Raw genomic sequence first — 25,963 nt, 5'->3', positions numbered from 1 at the left:
TGGTTCCAAGATAAATAGACGGTCAACATCTGGTTTATGTACTTTCTTTGGGTCACACCTAATATCTTGGAAAAGTAAGAAACAAAATGTTACCTCCAGATCTTCTACAGAGGCTGAATATCGTGCAATGGCTCAGGGAACTTGTGAGCTTCTTTAGTTACGTTCTCTCTATGATGAGTTAGGATTTCTAGTGGGGCCTTCTTCGAAGTTGTTTTGCGATAACAACTCAGCTATCATGCTTGCTTCCGATTCCGTACTTCATGAGCGGACGAAACATATTGAGGTAGATATACATTTCATACGAGAGAAGGTCAAAGTTGCTATTATCGTTCCAGTGTTTGTTCGATATGTAGAACAAACAGCCGATATGTTCACCAAGCCAGTTGGACCCTCATTGCTTAAGAGTTCCATTGTCAAGCTGGGCTTGATAGATATCTTCGCTCCAGCTTGAAGGGGCATGTTGGAGGATACAGAAGATACTCATGTTGATTTCTTTCCATATGCAGATTATATGATTTTGTATTGTAGGAAAGTGTAATCTTTATGAATCAATAAATATGGCTAATGTCTATTCACTAGACAAGTCTTTCTACCCAATCTACTATATTGATCAAGTTTTTTTTTTTTTTTTTTAATAATATTTTATTTGATATCCAAAATAAATCATACAAAGTTAGAAGGGAGTCATATGTGCTACAAATTATGCCGCAAGCCCCTTCTAAATGGCAAAACCAATTCTCCTAAATACATACTCATTGGAACCAACCGTCATCGTGTTGTTATCCATGATGAAGGTCTTTCAGATACCTAAGGTTAGTTATAGGTTACGTTGTGTATGGTTATTGTTCTTCTCTGAATTCTGCCATTTAGCGTTCTTAACTATTTTTCTATCGTTTTAGTAAATGAATGGAGTAGGTTGTATTAGACTATCATTTATAGATGCGTTTACCATTTTTAATACTTTGGTTTTGAATGTATAGTTACCATGGAAAAACAATTGCGGTGGAATCGCACCAAGAAAGATTACGAGAGTCGTTTCATATGTTTCCAAAGAGAACATTACATGTAGATCAGTTGTTCTAATCACAGTTCCATGTCATCTGATCAGTTTACAACTTCCAGGTGATCTCATCATTGCCTCCTATCCCTTAATAAGTTATTCTCTCTGCCTGCTACAATGGGATTGTGTTTTTGTTAATTTCTTAGTGTGCACTCTAAAGTATCACAACCTTTTACTTGAAGTTGTGAACACAAAACGCTCATGCATTAAAACCAAATTAATTACTTAGAATTAGAGCGCGCATCATTGAAGTTTTATATATTTCATAATCTGAAAGTACATTTACCCTTATCATGGTATGGGATTTACTTCTTTGGGTAGCATGCCTTAATAATTAATACTTTTTGTCCATGTTGTCAATCGGAATATTAAATGCATGTGCTTGGTACTGCAGTATTGGTTGTTACATGCAGTCCTAATGGAACTGTCATGGTTGTTCATCAAGTGCTCATAGTATTGGAATAATTGACTGCCAGTTCTTCCACAATCGTCTATACAACTTCGTAGGGAGTGGTGGACCTGGCCCCTCTCTTGAACCAGGATTTCTAAACCAGATGAGGTCGAGATGTAATAACAGTGGGGATTTACATGTGGAGCCTGGCATGAACATGGACTATGAGGGGACAACAAGATCAAGGTTTGGTACACACTACTATAAGAGATTGGTGGAAAGGAAGGGAATTCTACATGCTGATCAGCAGTTGATGACCAGTGAAGCAACTGCAAGCTGGGTTCAAACCTACTCATTAGATAATCCTATCCTCTTGTACATAACCATTTATCTCTGTATTAGTTATTTTACTCTTCAGTTCACCTTGAGGGAGATTATGCACCATTTCATTCCAACCTCCATCAGAAATCAGGGAGCTTACTCGAGTGTCATCAGGAAGATGAAGATGGTCTTTTGCCTCTTGTATAGTGTTCAGAATAATGCCATCAATCCACGGTTCATGCCATAAAGGGATAGTTTCACCTGTTGCAATGTTATACTTCATAAACTGAATTGCTATCTTCCTAGTGTCAAGTACATTCCACCAAACCCATGAACAATCACTAGGAATAACCATAGACCAAAAATGCTTTTGTATGATATTTTGGCTCCACATCCACTGTGCCCATGCATATACTCTCTTCTTCCATTGCTATCTTAAAAACCAACCCACAATAAGCTGCTTTATTCCAAACTTTAAGATCTAGAATGTTCAAACCCCCTTCTTTCTTTGTTTTGGCTGTGCTTTTCTTACTAGCATGTTGCATCTTTTTGGTCATATCTGGGCCACTCCATAAGAATCTGTTGCAGATTGTTATTATTTGTTCCAGTATCACATTAGGGAGAGCAAAGGTTCGTGCCCAACATACATGATATGTAGTTAACACAGAATGTATTAGTTCCAATCTCCCTACATGTGACAAGCATCTTGACTTCCAATTAGTTATCCTTGCTGTAATCTTTTCTATGAGAGGCATGCATTCCTTTATGCCCAATCTTGCTGAGACTAGTGGCAACCCCAAATAAGTAATTGGAGGTTCAACTAACTTTACTCCCATAGTATCAGCCATAAGCTTGCTATCACCTTGATTCAATCCTCCTGTAAGTAAGGTTGTCTTAGCTGAGTTGATACTAAGCCCTATGTATTATGAGAAAGTATCTAAAGTGCTTTTGATTGCTTCCATTGATTGTACCTCCCCTTTAAAGAACAACATGAGGTCATTTGCAAAGCATAGATTAACAATCTTCAATCTCTTGCATTTAGGGTGGGTTTGATCAATCTATTAGCCAAATCCTTATTGAGTAAGCAACTCAATATTTCCATGATTAGCACAAAGATGTAGGGGGATAAAGGATCGCCTTGTCTCATACCCCTTCAATCCTTTGAAATATCCTTCAGGAGTTCCATTGATGAGGATTGAATAATGAGTAGTGGAATAACAACTCCTAATCCATAGACACAGCTTTGGAGGGAATGACAATCTATGCATTATACCTTCTATTGCATCTCAACTGACTGTGTCATAAGCTTTGCTTAAATCCACCTTAAGAGAACACCTTGGAGACGGATGCTTTCTTGTGTATCCTCTTAACAACTCATGTGACAGCAATAAGTTATCCTGTATTGACCTCCCCAGCACAAACCGGCACAAAAGTTGATTGATTGAGGGAAACAAGAGAAGGGAGAACTTGCTTTAGTCTGCATGAAATAACTTTTGCAACACATTTGTAAATGGTGTTACAGCAAGCTATTGGCCTATAGTCTGTTACTCTCGAGGGATTTGGTATCTTGGGGACTAGACAAATAAAGGTGGAGTTCACACCTTTAGGAAGTAAGCTAATAGAGAACAAGTACTTGATGGTTTTGGTGAAGTCCTCTCCAACTATAGACCAACAGTTTTTGAAGAAGAATGCATTATAACCGTCTGGGGCTGCAGCTTTGTAATCATCCATCTCAAATAGACAATCTTTAATTTCCCTGTCAGTAATATCCATAGTTATAGTTCGTGATTCCGAACGAAACTTCGGAATTCCGCCCGTAATTTCGGTTTTTCAAAAAAACGGAATTCCGAATATAGAGTCGAAATATCCGAAATTCCAAAATCATTCGAAATTCCGAATATGATAGGGGTCGAAATTTAATGAATTTCAGTTTTTAGATTTGTCGGAATTTCGAGAATTCCGAAATTCCGAACTATGGTAATATCTGCTACCAATCCACTAGACTCTTCTATCACATTTCTCACTTGTAGACTGTCATAGAAGTCATCATTTCAAACTGTGGGTGAAGTAACCCCAAACAAGTCTTTGTAATGGGTTACAAACAATTTCACCACCTCTTCATGATCTGTGACCTTATTTCTAGCAGAATCAGAAATAGTCCAAATCTTCCTCCTGCTCACATTTTCTTTCATTACATTGTGAAAGAAAGTTGTGCATCTATCCCCCATAATCATCCAAAATCTATCCCCCATAATCATCCAAAAACACAAAATAAACTTACTTGTTCACCTGTTTTATATGTTCATTATTTTTTTCAACAATAGACAAGTCCAGTGAGTTCACTCAGTTTCTTCCACTTCAACTCCAATACAGTTCGCCCCCTCCACTTTCTTTTTCTACCGATTTGTCTCTTCTTCTTCTATTCTTTTTTTTTGTGCCTCTCTCAGCCACCGCCACTGCCTCCAACCACCATGGCCTGTTCTAGATATTTTTCAACCCCGACCCATTTGAACCAATTCCCCTTTATCAGCACTTAAAAATGCCAATGTTACACCCACTCTCTCTACCCAATTCAAAAAGTGCCAACTCCTTATTCCATTCTCTATTCTATATCAGTTGAGCTACTTATGAATTATGATCAAATTAAGTTCATATTTAATCCCATTTTAAGTATATGATGTTAGAGGGAGAGAACCCAACGACATAATGGCCTTTTAGAATGCAAACACACACACACGTTACTATTTTCTTGTTATGCTCCCACGTGGACTACCTTAGTAGTAGGGTAAACTTAGAAGCAGTTTTACTCGCATTTGCAGGGAAACCTTTTTTGGTATGAAGTAACTCTGGTTGTTTTGCATCATATGTACTACGTATCTCTTGATTTTCTGCATATAATGATTATTATTCATTTATGGACAGCAAACCAACCAGGACGAAGAAGAATGATGGTGCGACTTCAGTCAGCTATTCCCAACCTATTCGAGTATATGTACCTCCTATTGCTCCTCTACCACTTTATCGTATTTATCCTTTTGCAAATCTTTATCCTCTCTTGGGCCGTGGCTAATTTAGTACTTCCCCTTCCCTTATGGAGGACTAGTTGATGCCTGTGCCAGTCGGCACTCAAGATACATTGCGTTTAAATAACTCTTCAAAAGACTATCTCCATGTAGCAATGGATCAATGGTATAACCATTTCTAGTAGTTTTATATTTCATAATCATTTCATGCGTCTCACTTGATACTAACTTGATATTGATTGCACAACTTCATATGTCCTAGAACAACTTCATATGATTGCACACTATTGTCCTCCCCTATGGATAAATGCGCCACATAACACATAACAATGACTATACGAACTTCCTAACGTGTTGTTGAAAACTTTTAGCAATTTAACTTGGTACATGAAAGCAAACCACATAATATATGATTTTTCCAGACTTAGTACCTTTAGCATTTTGTTTACAAAAGGGCTAGTTCTCAAAAGGAAAATATCCCAATTCTTAATTTTGACAATGGATTTCGCACTTGAAGGATTGCGGGGACCCAATTTCAATGAAATAGCAGATCCTATCAAGCTTGGATCGCATGGTTGTTATGGTTTTTTCACTAAATCATATGTATATTGAGTAGGGTTTCTTTCGGTTTTAAGCTCCAATAAAACTGATTAATTTTCTCCCTTATGGTCGATTTTAGTATAGGGAGTGCTGTATTATGTTAAGTGGTTAACAGTTCGACACATTTTTGTGCAATTGCATTGTCCAGTAGTTGCATTTGTTGTATGATAAAGTGAGGATATAGTAAGTACGTGTCAAATAAATGTACAAATATAATTTTTTTCTTAAAATGCATTATGAGCATTGTCGTTCGCTTTAAGGCACCTTCCAGTTATAAGGTATTGACAGCTCAAGATTAAAGCAGGAGCCAAATTGTGGCGCATAGGTCTTGTGAACATACAATCTAGTCCGTCAAGTTTCATCAGGTTGATGTTAATCATGTCTTTTAGAATGTCATGTAGGCTTAGACCAGTTTCCATCTCATGCAAGCCTACTATATCCAAACCTGACTGGGTATCTAATATCTACATTTGACGATAACACTACACTCTTGAGTTGCAATCGGAAGAAACCTGACAACAAAAGGAAACTCTAGTTTTAGACCTCAATTTAGGTTTCACTTGAAACCTGACAACAATAGGAAAAATTATAGTAATATACAAATATGTAATGAGGTTTTCAAATGTAGCTTCCATGAGCATTTCATTTACTTATATTCATTGTACACGATCTCTACTACACCTTCAAACAAAACCTCATCTCCAATCAATTACATACAAATTTCAATCAATCAAACCCTGTGAATTAAAACAAACATAACTGAATTCTTATTGAAGTTAAAAAATAATGCGATTCAAAATGGAATTCAAAAGAGTAAACTTACTTGGAAATATTGAGATGGTATGGTTATGCAAAACCTTAAAATTAAGAATTAACAGATGGGCTCTACTACCAAAACTATAATTTCGTGTCTTTACTATTCATAAAGAAAATGAAACCAAATGCAACAAAAACAGGCGCCATAGACACATCTTGATCATCCCCTTTACTTCTTCTTGGCAGCATCCTCAGCCTTGGTCAGCAAAACAGGAAAAGAGACATAAGAATTATGCCAAAGGTGAAATAGGGAGTCTTGTACAACCACATATTTGAAATTACAATAACTCCACAGCTCCTTAGCCCTGTTCTTCCTCTCCTTCAATTGCGTTCTTGACTTCTCCACCTTCGTATCCAACCCATTTTGTGAATCAAAAGTATACGTGGCCCCAAGTCAAATAACTTTAACAAAATTCTAAATTTTCTGCATATTACATGTGAGCCTCCCACACCTTATTTAGTTCAACCTCAATCACAAACCAAAAATAAAATGAGGCTTCACATCCTCTTTAACATACCTAACCCAGTACCGTCATTCCCAAACCAAAACTACAACAAATGTGATTTATGCAATAGAAATGTGTGCATAGCATATATCCATAGAACATATATTGGTACAATTCTAGTTCTACACAAAAATTTCACCTTAGAGCAGTTGTCCTTAAAAAAAAAGCAAAAAAAATAAAATTGTCTCGAACATATAATTAATGGAACCGCATCTCAAACAATTTGTCATAAGTCATAACACACACATGAGCAATTTACTTCTGTATAAAAAATTATCTGTTCAAGTACACCAATATATACTTACTTCTTCAACGTGTTGAGCATCACCAAGCATGCAGACCTTCATCTTACGCCGAGGGATATGGGGAAGCTTACAGAACCACTGAAACTCTTGTCTTTCTGTGGGTTATAGTTCTTTAGTCCAATCTGAAGTTCAACTGTTTCCACAAATTTTCATTTTTTTTTTTCCTTTAAAGCAGCCACGATCTGGGTGATACATTCTCTCAATACATCACTCTCAAGCTTACTGAAAAGGTAGAAAAGAAAACATTCAATGACATCAATCACTTGGGATAAAACTCAATATAATCAACACAATATATTCAACACCAATAATATAAATCAACTTATGTTAGCGCTTGGGATAAAATACAATATATTCAACACCAATGATCTGAAGAAGACTATAAATCAACTTACACAAATAATAAAAGTGATGTTTCATCATAAATTTTAATGGAAATCTCAGCAAAATGAAATTTGGACTGCAATCTCCCAACCCGTGGTTAAATCACATAAAACTTAAAGCTTATAAGATCAGTGAGTCCTAGGTGTGGTAGGACTCGACTATTTCTTCACTATTAAAGGGTGTGGCAAACAACAGTACCTCCTAGAATCATGGGGATTCCCATAAGACCAGACTGATGAAACAAATTCAATCTTCGTGCTTTTTGAATGAAACAATCAACTTATTTTTGTACTCAAAAACTTTCCAAACTTATTAGTCCGATCCATAACCATATCATACATACACAGAGATTCCCAATCTCACTTAAAATTATATAATTTAACCTATAGCTCAATAAGGAAGGAAACCCATTCCAAATTTCCAATGAATTAACTTTACCAGTAATGGCGAAATAATGCGTTTTTCGACAGCAAGCACAACACCTTCTTCAAACCAATTGCAATGGAACCCAACTACACAAAAGACACATACAAATCATAATTTGACACAACCCCATTTCTTAAACAATGAAAATAAAGTGCGTTATATATACCTTGATTGCTTCAATTGCATATTCAACTTGAAACAATTTGAATCTGACCAAGGTTAAAATCAAAATTAAAATAATAGTTTCAAGTGCTTTCCTTTTGATTTTCGAGAGAGATGAGATTATATGGTTTAATTTTCAAGAGATGAGATTTGGGGCAGTGTCAATTTAGGAAGAACTGATGGTTTAAAACTGTTTCTTTAGAAGTGACGAAGGTTAGGGTTTTTAGGAAAGGTAGAGTTAATTCCCAAAAAAAATAAAAAAATAAAAATCGCAATACGGTGAGTTGAACCCGCGGCCTAACGTGAACAAAAACCCAATAACACCAAGTCGGAGTTGTTCCCGTCATCGATTGAACTGATGAGAATGTAAAATCGGAAGATTTGTGTTTCTTCGGAGATCAATTGATATGGTGAGTCGAACTCGTGACCTGATGGAAACAAATCCCAGAAAAACCAAGTAGGAGTTGTTCCCGTCAGTGTCCCGATTCTAACAATTAAAATTAGCGCACATATCGACTGTTAGATCATGCTAGAAATTATCTAGACTGTCTTTTATTATAATTTTGTCCTGTAGCGGAAAAAAAACCCTATCTTATTAGATAGATGTGGCTGTCCAGTTGATCGCACGTGTTGTGATCTTGCGTCTATGTATGTTTCTGTAATCACTCTATGCTGTTTGTTTTGTTTTTCCATTATTTATTAAGCTCAAATTTCAACCTCCCCCACAGGCTTCTTTCTTCTGGAATGGTATTCGCAAAGTGTATAGTATAAATAAACGTTTAATTTGGGGTATTGGAAGTGGAGATTTATATCTGTGTCCTTTATCAGCGTTGGATAATGCTGAATAACTAACAAGCCAATAGTCCTGATCGATTTTGTGCCTCTCACCAAGTAACTAGATAATATGTTGGTGTCTAGTGCTAACGGGGAGGATAAATTAGATGGATTGTTACGAAAACTGGAAAGCTAAGTGTCAAGTATGATTTTCAAGTGTCACCTAAAATAATGAATTTTCAAGTTCAGCCCAAATGCAAGAAGTTGCATTTGTACTGTTTTTTAGATGCCTCTTGTTTTAGCTACTGAATCTTGTCTGAAGTTGAAGCAAATTTGAAAGTCCCAACTGAGGTCCGTTCTTGCCAATCTGTATGTGATAGATGGTTGGGCTAATTGAATGGGCCTGGGCCCATGACCCAATGGAATAGAACTAGGACAAAAGTAAACAAAGAAAGAAATTGGCGAAAAGCGGTCTAATTCCAATTCGGAAACCCCTAAAATTTTGGTTCCGTTATTATAAATACCCCGTCAAATCAATCTTAGGGTTAGGGTTTGGTCGAGATGTCGGCAACAGGAATAGTGAAGTGGTTCAATGGTAAGAAAGGCTATGGTTTTATTACTCCTGATAATAAGGACACCGAAGATCTTTTCGTCCATCAGTCTTCAATCGACTCAGATGGATACCGAACTTTATCCGAAGGCGAGTCCGTTGAGTTTCAAGTCGAATTAGCCAACGATGGAAAAAAGACCCAGGCTGTTAATGTTCTCAGAAAAGGTAAGACGACTGCCACTACTACTACTATCATCGAGTGTTATACTTGTAGTCAGGTTGGCCATATTGCTAGGGACTGTCCACAGAAAAACAAGATTCTTGTTACTGATGGCGTCGTCGCCAACGGGGCCGTTATTCGTTGTTATAACTGTAAACGTATTGGCCATGTCGCTAGGGATTGTCTGGTTAAGAGTACTGCTGGTGAGGGCGGTCGTTGTTACAACTGCGATGGGAAGGGCCATATTGCCAGGGAATGTCAAGTGAAGCTCGGTGGTTGTTATAACTGCGGCGGGCCTGGACATATTGCTAGGGATTGTCAAGAAAAGAGTAATGCTGCTACTGGTGGTGGTAATAATAATAGTAATAATAATGAAGGCTATGGCACTCGCGATGGTGGCTGTTTTAACTGTGGTCAGCATGGGCATAGAGCTAGGGATTGTCAAGAGAAGATTAATGCAACTGCTGGTGCTAATAGTAATAATGGAGCTTATGTGATTCGCGATGTTTCTTGTTATAACTGCGGGAATCCTGGCCATAGAGCTAGGGAGTGCAATGCAAAGGAAACTGCTGATGGCCAAGGCGAAGGTTGTTATAACTGTGGCGATTTTGGTCATTTTGCCAGAGACTGTAATAATAATAATTCCAGGGGAAGTGGCGCGTGTTATTCTTGTGGTGGGTATGGCCATCTGGCTAGGGAGTGTTTTAATGAGAACAGTGGTGGCGCTAGACGCAATGGTGGCAGCACAAGTGGCGGAAACCAATGCTACAACTGTAAGGAGGAAGGCCACTATGCAAGAGACTGTCCCAATACAGCTGCAGAAGCAGCAGCAAATTAATCGAACCTGAATCAGAGATTGGGGGGTAAACAAATACCTTGTGTTTTTCCCAATTTTCTATATCATATAGCGGTTTACTATTGTTTTGGTAGTTTTGGTGATGAGACACCACTCTTTAAATTCTTTTTTTTTTTTTTTTTGTCTAATTGAGGTTGCTATTGATTAATTAGTTTTTTTAGGGAGAGTGAAGAACAATTGTTGGTGTGTCAATAGATGGTGGATTATTCTTATATTAATATTCCCATAATGATATTGTTTTTTAGCACAATCAGTTCACTATGTTTTTTTCTTATTTAGGTGGATGCTTACTATCTCGTTCTACCCTTTTGTGTTCGTTGTGGAGTATTGGTGTTTTTCACCACTCTAGTTATTTGTTTGGAATAGGAAAAAGAGGGCATAAAGGAATGAGAATGAAATAGAGGGAATATAAGAAGTTTGCCTTATAGATTAGCAGTACAATTTAGCCAAATTATTCCCAAAATTTTGCTATGAGAGATTAAGAGTTGGAAAATAATGTAGGAAGGAAATAAGTAAAACCTAATATTGTGCTATACGACTTTTACTAATTTGAATTAGAAGCAATATTGAATTGGGAACAAAAACTTGGGTGGGAAATATTGAAATCAAAAAGTAGGTTGGAAAGGACTCGCTAGAAGTACAAGAAACCAAAACAAGTTACTTGCCCAATTATAGGGTCTTTTTTGGCACATAGATCATGGTTATTGAATAATACTGAAATAATGTTTTCTCTGTTCCTGTTTTCATACTTTATCAACTCGTAGAACCTTGTGAACTTTAAACTGTATTGTTACTGAATAGAAAAGGTTGTCATTAATTAATGGTTAGGTTTTGGAACTTTAAAGACCTTTTGTAAAGGTTCTAGCAGCAGTTTATGAGTTGCATACATCCTAACCAAAAGTTTAGGTGTTTCGTACATGCAACTCACAGAGCGTGTTGCGTTGAATGTAAACAAGGACCTTTCTGTCTAACTATTTTAATTTACTATGCAAAACTCCTCATTGTGGTTGATATTGGGAATTAGAATAAAGGAAAGGGTGGCCGTATTTACACCATATACAAATTTTCATCAACCCAAGGGTCGATTACCTTTTCAATGTCATGAATGATTGCCCAAGATCACTAATTCCAGAGTCTAGTATTTGTACATTCTGATCTCTTATAGGAGCTCCCCACCCTAAGATGCCAGGCCAAGGCGCCTTGTGGTGGGATAGTGCTAATTTTCTGTGCAGTCCGGGACTTAGGAGTACATTGATTAAGTTATATACTCATGTATCCATGGAACTTTTGTTGTGCCGTGTTTGAAGAAACAGAAAATGCTGGCCTTAATCTTTCGTATAGCACTGAATTTATAGTTTTCCATTTATGCATCGTTGCGGTATTGCGGGACTATGAAGTATGATTGTCTGTGTGGGTTCTTTTGATGAGGTAATGAGCTCTTTTAAACTCCCTCCCCAACGTGTCTGCAGAGAATCAGAGATAGACTTAAATTGTGTTGTGTAGCACTGATTTTCTAGTTTTCCATTTGTGCATCATGGATGTAATAGCAGTTGCACACGACACTTAAATTGTGCCATGTAGCACTGATTTTATGGAGGGATTCCTGTTCTTACACATCTTGAGACTATCCCCCTTGCTACTGATTCTCTCGGCAGTTGAAACAAGTTTAAAACTGAATTCTGACTGAAAACTTAGAACTGAATAGTAAACGCTGTTGCCTTTCAGCTTGCGTTTTTGCATAGCGTCCAGCTTTATTCGAGTCTTCCAGTTTGAAGTTCCTTCTTGCCTATCTATCAGCTCCAGCTTTATTCGAGTCTTCCAGTTTGAAGTTCCTTCTTGCCTATCTATCAGCTGAATGCAGCCCACTAAAAAAAATTCATGTGAAAGCAACATTTGTTGATTTACCAGAATGTAGAATCGGTCTCTCGTCTACATTAAGAAGTATGAACCAAAGCTAGTTACTTGACGAACTTATACTTTCTCTTTCATACATGGATCATGGTTATTGAATAGTTCATATAGTTTAGAGTGTATGTATTAATTAGCTTTTGGAACTTTACACACCTATTTAAAGGTGCCAGCAGGCAACTTGTGAATCTGCCAAACCGAAAATGTAAAGAGAAAAGAACTAAAAAACTTTAAAAAATGTTGATAGAAGAAGAAGATTGTTGAAAGGAGGTGGACATGCCATGTTTAGTAAAGTGAATTTTCATGTTCACCCCAAATGCAATTATGCAAGAAGTCAGGTCTCTGGGACCACCATTGTGGATTTGCGGATGGCCCTGTATTTATGTAGCCCTCAAAGTTCTACTCTTTTTTTAGATGTCTGACCTTAGGGACCTCTTGTTCTTGCACACCGTCAGATGTCCTCCTTCTTCCTACTGACTCTTTTCAGAAGTTAAAACCAGTTTGAAACCGAATTCCAGCATTTGACTGCAAACTCACAACTCACAACTAAATAGTAAATGCTCTTGCATTTTCGTTTGCTTTCTCTGCATAGGCAGCAGCGTGATGCTGGTTTGAGGTTCGTGCTTGCCAATCTGTGTGTATAAATTCATTAAGGATTGTCCATCCTATACCAGCTCCGCGAGGAAGAATCCTTGCATTAACTTGGACCAAGGGGGGACTTTGTTTCTTATGCCTGATTCTAGAATTGGTCTCTTCTACATTAGGCTGGAGTAGGATGTCCATGTTCACACCTACTCTGTTGCAGCTCTGGAGAGATTTGCTGCTTGTCTTCAGAATGCAACAGCTTAGATTACCTGCATCTGCTCCAGATTCGATTATCTGTCTGCACTTAGTTTTTTAGAGCTTCGACATTAAGCCAGTTCTTATTCCATAGCTTCATGCTTTTGCCTTCACCTATTACCTGGAGGCGTTCCATTTCCTTCAAAGCCCATTTAACTCCACAAGCAGTTTGAGTGTGTAGTTGGACCAAGTTCCCGCATTATGGTACTCCACCACCTTCCATGGGTTTACAAGTTTTCTCCGAAACGGCCAAACCACAGTGCCTAGCTTCTCGTTCCATGGTTTGCCTGGCCAGACAGTTTCTAATGAGGCATTTAGACTCCTTCCAGAACATGTTCACGTTTACAAGATAGTGTTTACGGGCAAACAAGCACAACCTAAACAGTGGCACCTATGTCAGATTTCGTTTACTTTTAAATTTCATAAAGAAGAATATCAACAACTACCACTGACACCTCTCAACAAGAATTTGTATACAACAATCAATAAAAACTGTTTAATGAACAGTTTAATGAAACAATAAGAACTTCAATGAAAACTGTTTAATGAAACATATGGTTACTTTGAAAACCAAGCCTGAAGTCGCATATCAAAATAACAATCCTTCCAAAACCTTGATTAATTATATATTACATGACCTGATCCCTAAAGAACGAAATGTTGTGTTCTGATATTCTCTTCATCGTAGACCTCTTGGTGGAAGGAAATTTTGTATACGCCTGAGTGCCTGACACACCAACAAGCTTTACGTTTTGCTTTTCCCAACCAAAAGATGACGTCATGACAAGGGAGCTCCCACCACGTGAAATGTTCAAATGCATCTCCCTGTAGTACAATGGCAAACCCCAGATGTATACTACTGATAGGAAACAGTAACACATACTCCATGAGTAAGAAATTCGTACATTGATGAAGTGGTGAGCGACATGGATGCAGGTCTTTAAGCCCACTACTGCACCAGAAAAATGTGTATTCTGGTAAGTACATTGATTATACAAGGGACCTTCTTCATCCCTGATCCAGTAGAGTCCCTATGTCTACCCTGTGCAAGCAATGGAAAAAGAAGCTTCACAATGTAATTCTGACTCGAAACGGGTAAAATTGATCAGTTTCATAGTTGGGCCAAGATCTATCTCCATTTAAAAAGAATTGATGACGCTGCCAAACTTCCTTGTTGTAGTTCTCAGTTATGCTGAAACACATGCCTATCTCTTTAATTTTCTCAAGAAACTTGTCCAGTGAGTTGCCTCTTTTTGGGCTGAAAACTATTGCTTCAGATGCCTCTGAACGTTTTAGCAAGGATTTGATAGTTTGAGCAAGCCCATCATGGTATTCCTTGAAAAATGTGCTGCAAAGGAGATACACAATAGGGATGCCTTAACATAATGATATAATCATGTGTGCAAAAGAAAAAGGTGTGCAAATGCATTCAAATGCAATGATACGCTAAAATTAACAACAACAAGAGGCGTGGCAGCGCCATAAAGCTCTAAACGTTAATTCCTCATTTAGAATTTGTTTCTTATAATCTTTAAATGTAATTTGTTATTCTCAAGTTATCCTCATTGTTGACACTAGATATTTTTTTCCAGCTTGTACTTCCTTTTCAGGGTCTAGGACTAAACTGTGACAGTATGCTAGAAACAAGATTTACAAATAAACGGCTGAACGTGACAGCTAAGAGCAATTTTTTTTCTCTATTCAACAAAAGGATTTAATCAAGTAGTGTGCATTCCGTAAGTCGGGACAAAACATACGACAAAAAACTGAATACTTAAATGAATAGTGTCTGCAGTAATTTCCTTTGATCATGCAATATGTATATTACTAAGTGGAGTCGTAGGAATCATACTTGACTCCCTTTTTCCTTCCATCTACCAGTTTCTATGTTTTCAATTACGTACTCTCCACTTCAACTATCATATCCTATCCTTTTGAGCCCGGTGAGAGTACAAAAATGCAGGTCTAGAAGTACACATACAGAACAGAGTTCAAGATGTAATCAGAGTTACCAATCGCTCGCAATAATAATATCGAAAGTGTTCAAAACATTTGAAACATCCTCCTGGTTCCAATGCAACAGCATAGATTTCACTCTTGTTTCAGTAAATGCTCCGGAGTTGGCATGTATGTTACGCTGAATATCTGAATGTTAAAGACTTGAACACTGTAAAGAAACAATCACAATATACAAGGTACACATGGTATTAATGTCTGACAAGTCCTTATGAATTTCCACACTTAAAAGTTAAAACTATAATAATAAGCGGTGACAAAGTAGAATAATGATAGTAACAAATATAGTATCAACGTTTATTTGGAATGTATGGCTTCACCTGTCCATAACGAATTCCAATTGGAATTGTCCAAGTTTTAACACCATTAACAGACTATACTAGGTTTCACAGTAAATGACTAGCCATGCATCAAAAGATTCTGCTTAATATAGGTTGATTCTTCTCCTTCTCAAGTGCAAACCTACTAGGCTCAAAGGTCCTTCCAAGAAACAACTAAATGTAACAACCTGCTAAATAGTAAAGAGCAACCACATGTAGCATATCAATAACGAGGAACACATGCAGAACTTACTGTATCTGATCACAAGTCAGGAGATCTACAGGCCAAGAATGAAAAGATATACTAACTTGACATAAATTCCTAGACCACTAAATCACCACGCTTTATCTTTCAGTCACACAAACATGTAAATGATGGATTGGCTCATCTGAATGGGGAATTCTTTGCCTAGAACACCTATGATGAATCTAGTAAACAGTATCCGCATCCAGTATTTGCATGGCGCATAGGTACGGAATGGGAAGAGAATCTACAATATGTATGGTTTATTTCATTTACAACCAACAGTTACATGAAAAGGATACAATCAACAACTTGGGGGTTCCCATCAGATATTACAACCTCTTCTGCATCTGTGCTTGCTGCAATAACTAGTCCTGCTAATCCATAGCCAGCTCCAAGCTCAAGGATTCTCTTTGACCTATAGAAATAGAAAAAGTCAAAACAGTGATAAGCATCCTGAACTGAAAATATACGATTAAAAACTATAATGAACTGGAGCCATGCAGAGAAGCAACCACTACAAAGAAATTACTTAGAAAAACAAAAGTCCCATCAAAGTATTTAGGAACAAATACACTAAGGAAGAAGCGGGACAATATAGGACTCACCTGAACATATCTGCATGAGACAAGCAAAAGTAGGCCAGCACATCTTCTGATGGCCAGTGACCTGTAAAACAAGTTAACAACCCAGATGAATAATAACACTACTATTTTATTAAAAAAAAAAAAAAAAAGTATGAAGAAAACAATGCATTACTAGGAGCAGGAAAAAAATATCAAAATCAAGATTAACAATGCCGTGATACTTTCATATTATTCAGGACCATATTATAAAGCATAACAATAACAAAATATAAGGATTAAGGACCAGCTGTGTTAGTATTCAGGACAAAACAAAAAACACATTAAAAAAAGGGTGAAAACAATACAGAGAATCATATTTTATGTAAGGAATTGCAAAACCAATTAGAATTATATTTACTTAAAAAAAGACATGAATGGAAATACTAAGCAAGCAAAAGACTTCCTACATATTTGGCAAGCCCTTATATATGGCTTGTCGGGCGAGGGCTCGAACAAACCAATTATTTAGTTACTTGGCTAAGAAAAAAGAAGGAAAACGATTCCCTTTTTATTTGATGTTTACCCAATTCTTTACCACTATTCCACTATAGAATAACAGCTTACTACACATTGATTCCAAGTGGAAGTGCCACAATTGTGAAACACTAGAGTGAAAACGTGAAAAGCTAAGATAAACAATAAAAAGTGGTGTACCCAAATACAAATATCTAGGATCTGTTGGAAGAATCATAATTACCCGCTATCAATTATATGAATATTGTTGTAATTTCAAATATTCTCTTAGTAAGCATTCTCTTCTGGTAACCCTTTCAAAACTCTCAGTCTACAACCAGGGAGTACTCCAGATACCCTTTTCCTTAAAAAACCCAACCTGGTCAACTTTTACATAAAACTTAACAGTCAGTTGCTCAACCTCTGAGTACATCTCAAGCAACAATCAAATTTATTTACACTACAATCCTCATAGTCTTTAAAGCAAGCATGGACTAAGAAGCATCAATAGGAAAAGTCGCCCGCATCCCCAAATTCTCAAAATCAATTCGGTCAACTTTTGGGTAGGGACACCTGTTTTTTCCACCGTTGTGAGTGGCGTGTGGAAATGTTGAACCAAATTTCTGACCACCACTATGTGAGACATGTAGTAGATTTCTTCTACCCGCCATTCATGCTAGCGCACAAACCATACGCTATCTCGCTAAAACTGACGATATAGATAGGTAAAATAATAGCGATAGCGTTGGCGTGATAGTGTTTTAACGCACCATTGGATCTCAATTTTCCTCATATTTGGTGAGATGGCGCATCATTGGACTTAGCCTAACTAGTTGGATAACATTGGGTTATTTGGGTAGTTAAAAGAACTTAAAATTATTAATTAGGAACATTACAAATACTTATGCTTGTAAGTGGAAATGTTTATAATGAATTTTGAAGGTATGAAAGTACGTCTAAACGTTTTATTGTTTTTCCTTAAAAGACTTTTGGTGTAGTAAAACAATATATATAATGAATGGATGGTAATATTAACAACCAAACATCCCCTGGTTTTCAGCTTGCACAACTATCAAATTCAATTATGAAAAAAGCTAGCAATCTGCGAGATAAGCATACAACCAACTCTGTACAGCTATACTCATGTTCTAACAACTAGAAATATGCAGAGACTTTAAGTTAAAATTTGTGAAGGATAAACTAAAATTCAACTTACGGAAAGAGTAAGAAATCCGCCTAACTTGCTTTTTGTCCTTGCCGTTAATTGTCACATGTTATGAGATGTGGATTCTCCTTCCAAAAGCTCTCCCCAATTATGTCACAATGTTCTATAATCACTTTCATCTGCACTTTTTGAATATGACCACAACCATTCTCCCTATGCTGCACAATCTCTTCCACCTTGTCCCTAAATATGAAGGATCCTTTGCGAAACATGGCTGGTAATGTGTTGTAATCGATGCCAAATTGTTTGTAAAGCAGGTCATTTTTATCTGGTGTTTGAGTACCTTTCAAGATAGATTGAGCTTCTCTCTTGGTCTTTCCAGATTTAACCAGCATCCAAAAGCAAGTATTGTATTGGTTGTTGATGTGACAATCTACTTGCCTCCAAGCCAGATAATCTCGAAGAATCTTAGTCGACGGATAGCATATGGCCCTACCATCAAAAGAAGGCGTGGACCTCAATTCTTTATGGGGGAAGAATTCATCCCAATTCAAAACATATAAGGATGAGAAGAATGATACAATCATAGACACGATGTTGCTGCCTTGCCTTTGTTGGAACTGAGATGTCTTGCTGAATACAAAGCTGTATTCGTCACTGACTCCATAAGCAAAAATTACATCTTTGAACTTTTCTAACAAGGCTACCACACAAGCGTTCATCAATCCCAAAGCTTTAGAATCATTTGGCTTGTCAAAATCATGCATATCAGAAAATTGGTGAAAATGCCGACCATCAATCCTAACAACAATCCATGTGTATGGGAGCAGTTTGTTTTTAACTTCGGTTTCATTCTTCATGCATTCATAGACATTACTAGAATGCACATTTCTCAACAGGTTCAGATCTTCACTGGCAATCAGGCTTGGATGCTCTCTCCAAAAGCTCTCCCCAATTATATCACAATGTTCAACAATCACTTTCTTCCGCAATCTTACAACAGGATCACCATTCTCCCTATTCTTCACAACAACCTTGAGTTTATCCCTAAACACACTAGACCCTTTGCGGAACATCATTGGCACCGTGTTGTAGTTAATATCAAACTGCTTGAAAAGCAATTCGTTCCTACATTGCGTTCGAGTACCCTTTAAGATATCTTGAGCTTCAGTCTTAGTCTTTCCAGACTTAACAAGCTCCCATAAACAAGTATTATACTGATTACTATTATGACAATCATCTTGCCTCTTAGCTAAATAACAGCGCAGAGTCTCATCCCACGGAAAATACATAATTTGGCCGACAAAAAAAGGCGTACACCTCAAATCCTTTTGTGAAAAAAACAGATTCCATTTAGTAACATATAAAGATGAGAAGAATGATACCAGAGTGGACAGTATTTTGCTAGCACGCCTCTGATAAAACTTGGACGTCCTAGTGAACACAAAGCTGTACTCATCTCCGAAGCCATATGCAAAAACAATGTCCTTAAACTCCTCAAACATTGCCACTGCACACGCGTTCATTAAACTCATTAAAGCTCGAGGGTCGTTGGGTTTGTCAAACTCTTGCTCTTCAGAAAATTGGTGGCCATCAATTCTGATAACTATATATGTGGATGGAAGTAGTTTGGTTTCGAAATCAGGTTCGAATTCAGTCTTGACGTATTCATACTTGCTATTAGCCATTGCAACAACAAGTCAACAACTGCTTCAACAGAAAGGCGGAAGTATGTATTCAGTATTCTTCTTCCTCACTTATCAAAGGCCAATGGGCCCTTTATCGATAAAGGGCCCAACCAATATTTTCCGGGAACCAAAACCATTGGGTTTTATATGGCCATGAGCTTAATCATCCTTCTGAAATAAGATACGCCCAAGTTACAGCAATGAAATAATCATTTGTCTACATTTGTAAAACAATTAAGTACACAGTACTACTGGACCAATACAAAAGAAAAACAAGTGTTCTGATTCAAGAAACTGATGGGCAACCATCAACATGGATTCCCTCAGCAGTTGGGCAAGAAGCTATGGAACACCCATCCAAGTGGCTTCCCCACCAGTCTAGTCTCACATGCTCCATCCCCAAGCACAAATATAACAATACCCCCATAAATGCCAAGCCCGCATCAAGTGCTCCAGATAGAACGTAGTTATGACGCTTCCACCAATCACGTCGGTATCTATATACGACAAACCCTGAGAAAAACGCCACGATGATCCAGCTTGTATAGTTCACCGCAGTGGCGGGGGGCATGTTCACAGTGGCACCCAGAAGCACAGGCATGTTGATGAGACGGATCCATTCCTTGTCTGGGAAACCCTTGTGTGCAAGCCACACTAGAAGAGGAAGGATGGCTCCGACTAAGAAGAACCAATTGATAGCTGAGTACAAGCCTAAATCTCCAAATATTCTACGAGGCCCTATCAAGCCCCAAATAACAGAGGCATCATAGAACACATGGTCACCTGGGCAAGTCCAGGGGTTGCCACTGGGTAGGAACGTAGTATCGCAAATGTGTGGTATGGTGTCCATGAGCCACCATGCTGTTCCCAAGTGAATAAACGCCGCTACCAGAGTTCCAACAACCTGCTCATACACCAATCCGATTTCAACTAAATGTGAATACCACATTCGAGTATTACTCGAGTAAAACAAGGGAAACAAAATACAATTACCTGGGCCATGAACATTGCTCGAGGAGGAATCTTCATGTAATGGCCAAGCTTGAAATCTTGTAAGAAGGTGATGCCTTGTTTCATACTTATGTACCCATATACCTTGAAGCATACATTTGCAACAGGGCGTCCTGGGTAGGTATACCCAATAATGTACTCTGTGATAACATTCAAAGCTGGCATCTGTTCACCAGTGAAAGTTCCATTAAAATCAGAGAGATAGTGAATTCAGTAACTCAAGCAATTAAATCATATAACAGGGTTCCTTTAAATTTTGAAGGACATATAAAGTTCTGATACTACTTGCCTGTGACTTATCGAATATATGTTGCTTAGAAGTGAAGATGCGCATGTACACTTTCATGTAACTTGGGTTCTATACATTCCTTTACATAAAAGCATGTTCTTCTAGAGAACATTTTATACCTGATTTGTTGTTGCTGTAATAACTCCCACCGGAAGAGTGAAAATGAAGGCAATGCAACATGCCAATATGACCGCCCACCAAGGCAATTGGAGTTGTTTGTTGTAATATTCACATGCAAAGATGGTTGCAGCTATATTGACTATCAGGATACTCCCAAACCACCATTCTGGGACTTGCTTGTATCTTCTCATGAGCATTGTGTGCACATCAATCTTTTTCTCTTGGAAAGCCTTTTTGCTTAACTGCCTTATTTCTCTACATAAATAAGAAGGTGAGATAAATTCATAAAGACGTGGAAGGGGTTTAAATGCTCAATAAAAGAAAAAATCGTCACACTTTTCAAGGTTATTTGCTTGTTAATTTGTTGATAAGTAGTGAAAGGCAAACACCTAGTATACTAAACTGGGAAAATAATTCCCTAGTAGTGACGGTAAGAATCTGCATCAAGGGAAAAGAATTTCCTAGTAGTTAAGGAAGTGTCACCGGAAGAACATATGAACTTGAAGATCATGACATTTACAACACCATATTGCAGAAAGGAAAAAAAAAACACTGGACGATGTTCAAATTCCAACTTTTCCCAATTAAATGTATTCAACTGAACTTTAACTTAAAATAATTATTAAATTGGGGCAAACACCAGTTAGCACTTCTCAAACCATGTTTTATCTATCGAAGTAGTTTCAACATATATCCATATAAGTATTATAGATTCACCTAGTAACATATTTGCTAGTAACATTTCTCAAGGTAGTTAGCGTACAAATAGTAGAGGTTCAAACTTAACTCACCTTCCATGAAAGAGGAGGACATGGACAATGGTGGATGTGAGGCAGGCAAAGCCAACACCATATGACATTGCAAAAAATATGCTAAGGTAGAGAGGTCCTTCACGCTTGTATGACTCCGCATCAAAATGGAAGTTGGAGTCTATGATGGTCGATATATTGTACTTCTGGCCCGTATACGTGAAAAGACCATCAGAAAATATGGGGTAGGACTTGGCTTGATAGACATTTAACCAATAAGCAAAGGGAGTGATGATGTATGTAATAAGTATGAACCCAAAGGCAATGTTGACAGTAGCAAACCATGGGCTAGCAAGGGGACTTCCTAGGTAAGAGGATATAGAGGACCAATCAAGCCCGATAGCCCCTAGCCCAAGACCGTGCAATCCTGATCCTAGTTGTTGTGCTAGAATGGAGGTGGGGAACATCCAACATATCCAAGAAAGGGAGGTTAATATAGGTAGCAAATAACCTGGGAGGACATAATAAGCAAAGCTACACATGAAAGCAATCAAGAAGAACTGGTTTCTTGTCAAACTTCCTTTGGGCCTCTTCTCCTTCTCATGTAAAGCTCTGCATATGTTACAAATGTAAACAAGTCAAAAGAGGTCAAATTAACAATGAGTACGCAGAAAGAATATTTTTGTGCTGAACTAGCAAATTGTAGTTATTGCTGCAAAGGCATAACTATGCCGCCTAGTTGTAGCTAACTGAACAATTTGAACATGAAAGAATTATTTGGTTGCTTCCTACTGGCCGGGGATGTAATTAAGCAAGATGTCATTATATAATTACATTATGGTCACATACTCGCCGTAGACCTTCTGCAAGCTTGTCATTGCAATTATGGCTGTCTCCTAAAGCCTTCTCAAGCAGCTTTAGTATGATGGTGTAATACTTGTATCAAGAAGAGAACAACTTTTGTGTACTATAATGATTCTATTGTGTAATCATTTTGTAATCTCGCAACATATTTAAGATAGAAATAAAGCCAGAACAAAACGCAATTAGGTTTTGTTTCTAATCTTCAGCTCCAAGGTTCATTGTATAATCATCAACATCGCATAAGCGAAAATTATAAGAATATCGTCGTATTCCAAAGCATTTTTCAATTTATGAAAAAACAAATGTGAATTGAGTCCTTAGAAACTGTTTTGTGATAACCAAAACCCAGATTCCTACACTTAGTTTGAACTTACGCCCTCGTGTTAATATCCACCAGAAGATCTATAAGACTGTAACTGAGACATCTTAGAACACGCATTTCATTGTGCCAAAGACCTAGGCACCAAGTGAAACTGTAGAATGATAAAGTGACAAACTACTTAATCGATGGACTGTGGACAGTGCTTGGGAACCAACTACCGTAAGTGGTAAGATTTACCGACCAAGCATGCTTGTCCTTAGCACACCCAAATAGTAATGCGCATTTGAATTGAAGATACCTGAAATACCATGCACTTGAAATAACATAGAGAGGTATACACCTGAAGAGAGAGACTTGGACAAGATTCTGAGGCCACCACATAGTTGCAGGCTCCACCAAGTAGCGGCGAAACAACCCCGCCCAACCAAAACCCAATACCTACTAACAATGGCATAAAAAAGTGAAATAAGTTCACAGAGCCCTAATAACTAGACCACTTTCACTTGAGGATCAAATAATAAGAGAAATGAAATGAAAATAAAGCCACTTGATAGCTAGTTACCTGCGTAGTTATAACGACAATTAACGAAACAAGAAACGTGAGATTCTTCTTGTAGAATATCTTGACAGCACTAACAATGTGTATGGCGTAAACATTGCCCGCACCGGAGTTGGCAAAGATGGTTATCAATACATGCTCTTTGACATTAAAAGGGCCTGGATTGAGCGTAAACTCGCATCGGGTGTTCTTAAAAAAGATGCGTGGAGTAATGTAGGATGCCATTAAATGTCCCAATGGAAGCACTGCAATCTGGGCAGAGATGGAAGTGATGGTTAAAGGCTCTTTTCGGTACCAAAAGAACTGGTTGAGGAAGGACAAGAGGATGCAAGCCAGTGTCCCTAGGACCCACATGCGGAATGTTAGGACGGGTAGTGAGGGGTCGTCTGTTATTGGAACTGTGAGTGCCACCTGCTCAACTGGAGAATTAGCATCAGCATCATAGGAGCTGTTGGAAACTTGGTCGTTGTTCTTCTTCTTCTTTGGAACTATTATTGCATTGCCAAGTGCCAACAACAAGAAGAAGAATCAATTCATAATAAATAAATAAAAATGGAGTAACGAATGAAAAAGGAAAATCTATCTTACGGAGAGGAGCTGCTGCTATTTCTTGCATCTCTTTTTATTCTTGCTTGCTTGCTTGCTAGGAATGACCAACTTCTAGTACATGCTCCTGTGTCAGTCTTTAAACTTGAGTGGATCAAGTCAAGACACCAAAATTAAGTTTTTGGCTACATCCTAGATGCACCTATGGCAACAATAAGGCCAGGTTCCAGTGGCACTATATAGTCAACTAGCTTGATGCATGTGCTGACGCACATGTTTTTATGCCCAAACTAAATGATTAAAGACAGCAAGGGTACTATTGTAAATATACAAAACTAACATGGGCAAAACCGTTTTAGTAAAAGATTAGTTGACAACAATTTCCTTTTACTGATTTTCCATAAAATATATCAAAACGTATTTAGTATGTATTTATTCACGAGAAAATCAATTGGTTGGATATTTGGATAAGAGAACTATAAAACGGACTACAATTTGGAAAACATGCAACAAGCTGCACCGCAAGTCTTTTCTGAATAACAAATTATATTCTCCTAAAGACAAACTCGTTAGAACCAGCTGTCATTACGTAGCAGTCTATAATTTTATGCAATCTCTTAGGGAGTTCAACAAACTGTTGTGCCAAGAAACTAAAAGTGTCAAAATTAAACGGAATGAAACAATACTGGTAAAGATAATTTTATTATTATACAATTTATCTCTCTTTGGTAGAATCTTTAATTGGCCTTTGTAAGCCCGTTGGTCTTATTTAGGGAGTCCCCCTTTATCTGTTGATGTGGCTAGATGTTGCTTTAATAAAACAAACAATCACCTAGATAAGAATAAATGCTCCAACCACCACGTATTTTCCCACTAGACATTCATTGATCTTATTTTTTGATGCATAATGAAAATTCTAAATTGACTGGTGTAAATACCAAAATGAATCTATTTAGGACTCACTATAATACCGCACCAAATGAGATTAGGATCAGATTAATCTGTGATGAAAGGGGAAGGTTTTTGGTGTTTGGTAATAGCTGCTCTTCTAGGGTCAGCTTTTATAGATCTAGTGTGTAAGGGGTCTGAATTATGGTGACTTGTGGTGGTGGACTTGCGTGAATGGTATGGAGTGATATGGATAAATAGTGTAGTTGGTGAAGAAGTGTGGTCTCTCTAATTGGTGGAAGTGTGATGATTGCGTCAAGTATGGTGAAAAAATAATGGTACTACAATGAAGGGATGGTGGATGATGATATGTACCTTGATGCGTATTGAAGGAGAGAACTAACACTCCGGTTTTGGTTTAGGGCTTTATGTATATGTGTTGGGGTTTATAAGTCGGTTGGATGGATATGGGGATAATGGATGAGATGGTTCTGGTTATAGAGTGTAGTATGTGAATCGTAGCTTGGGTGTTTGAGATATCTTATGCAAGTATAGCGGTGTTGAGTATAAGGCACAGTGTTTTACACCTGTACTGATGGTTTGACCTGCTGTGTTGCTGGCTTGTCTTCCACGTGTCGCCCCATGATTGGTTGTTGGAGATTGGATGAATATATGTACTTACAACTAGTTGTAACATATTAAATAGCCTTCACACCATGGAAAAAAAATATTGTACCGACTATTGATAATGAGCACTACTACATGAACCTACTTTTTAGATCTACTATTGCGACTCACTATTTAGATAAAATTGGTTTGCATTGAAATACGCAGACACGTGTCTCAATATAAATCAATGGTTATCATTAGTAGTGATAAGCACCCAAAACTGTAATATTAAACCCCGTAAAGGCATAGCAAATTGGGTAATTATGTGTGTAATAATCATGAAATAATTATA

At 37.6% G+C, this 25,963-nt stretch overlaps 4 protein-coding genes across 5 annotated transcripts; 1 reads left to right on the top strand and 3 right to left on the bottom strand.

The window, feature by feature from the left end:
* Positions 1–9,206: 9,206 nt before the first annotated feature.
* On the top strand, positions 9,207–10,644 carry LOC147514272 (uncharacterized). The gene has a single exon (XM_086582146.1). The coding sequence runs from the start codon at positions 9,330–9,332 to the stop codon at positions 10,374–10,376; it is 1,047 nt and encodes a 348-aa protein (XP_086438272.1). The 5' UTR covers positions 9,207–9,329; the 3' UTR covers positions 10,377–10,644.
* A 2,951-nt stretch (positions 10,645–13,595) lies between these two features.
* On the bottom strand, positions 13,596–18,054 carry LOC147514271 (calmodulin-lysine N-methyltransferase-like). The gene is made up of 5 exons (XM_086582134.1): positions 18,018–18,054; positions 16,331–16,376; positions 16,025–16,140; positions 15,155–15,287; positions 13,596–14,490 (listed from the first exon to the last, which is right to left on the bottom strand). Exons 2-5 carry the CDS (start codon positions 16,336–16,338, stop codon positions 14,211–14,213), a joined length of 537 nt encoding a protein of 178 aa, XP_086438260.1. The 5' UTR covers positions 16,339–16,376; positions 18,018–18,054; the 3' UTR covers positions 13,596–14,210.
* Positions 18,055–18,061: 7 nt separating this feature from the next.
* LOC147514270 (tRNA(His) guanylyltransferase 1-like) lies at positions 18,062–19,654 on the bottom strand. The gene has a single exon (XM_086581435.1). It carries the CDS (start codon positions 19,652–19,654, stop codon positions 18,062–18,064), a length of 1,593 nt encoding a protein of 530 aa, XP_086437561.1.
* Positions 19,655–19,808: 154 nt separating this feature from the next.
* LOC147514269 (oligopeptide transporter 7-like) lies at positions 19,809–25,038 on the bottom strand. Of its 2 annotated transcripts, XM_086582118.1 has the most exons (7): positions 24,157–25,038; positions 23,572–24,056; positions 23,350–23,447; positions 21,866–22,435; positions 21,074–21,329; positions 20,648–20,830; positions 19,809–20,558 (listed from the first exon to the last, which is right to left on the bottom strand). In XM_086582118.1, the coding sequence occupies exons 1-7, from the start codon at positions 24,182–24,184 to the stop codon at positions 19,941–19,943; spliced, it is 2,238 nt and encodes a 745-aa protein (XP_086438244.1). In that variant the 5' UTR covers positions 24,185–25,038; the 3' UTR covers positions 19,809–19,940. The 2 variants fall into 2 exon arrangements, with proteins under 2 accessions (XP_086438244.1, XP_086438251.1); XM_086582125.1 differs by lacking the exon at positions 24,157–25,038 and having other exon boundaries at positions 23,350–23,450; positions 23,572–23,715.
* Between the last annotated feature and the right edge of the window lie 925 nt (positions 25,039–25,963).

Source organism: Coptis chinensis, chromosome 2 (genome assembly GCF_015680905.1).
Source record: "Coptis chinensis isolate HL-2020 chromosome 2, ASM1568090v1, whole genome shotgun sequence".
NCBI lineage: Eukaryota > Viridiplantae > Streptophyta > Magnoliopsida > Ranunculales > Ranunculaceae > Coptis > Coptis chinensis.
This window is presented reverse-complemented; position numbering and strand designations above follow the sequence as displayed.

Bases quoted from the DNA above. Each gene is read 5' to 3' on its own strand.
- LOC147514271 (XM_086582134.1), bottom strand. The intron at 15,288-16,024 runs GTATCCTTTTCA...TTTAACATTCAG, and splicing joins GAACCCCCAAGTTGTTGATT to ATATTCAGCGTAACATACAT. The intron at 14,491-15,154 runs GTAACTCTGATT...TCTCCTTTGCAG, and splicing joins ATTATTATTGCGAGCGATTG to CACATTTTTCAAGGAATACC.
- LOC147514270 (XM_086581435.1), bottom strand. From the start codon at position 19,654: ATGGCTAATAGCAAGTATGAATACGTCAAGACTGAATTCGAACCTGAT.
- LOC147514272 (XM_086582146.1), top strand. From the start codon at position 9,330: ATGTCGGCAACAGGAATAGTGAAGTGGTTCAATGGTAAGAAAGGCTAT.
- LOC147514269 (XM_086582118.1), bottom strand. From the start codon at position 24,184: ATGCAAGAAATAGCAGCAGCTCCTCTCC. The intron at 22,436-23,349 runs GTGTATACCTCT...TAACATATGCAG, and splicing joins GTCCAAGTCTCTCTCTTCAG to AGCTTTACATGAGAAGGAGA. The intron at 21,330-21,865 runs GTGAGTTAAGTT...TTATTTATGTAG, and splicing joins GTCCTCCTCTTTCATGGAAG to AGAAATAAGGCAGTTAAGCA.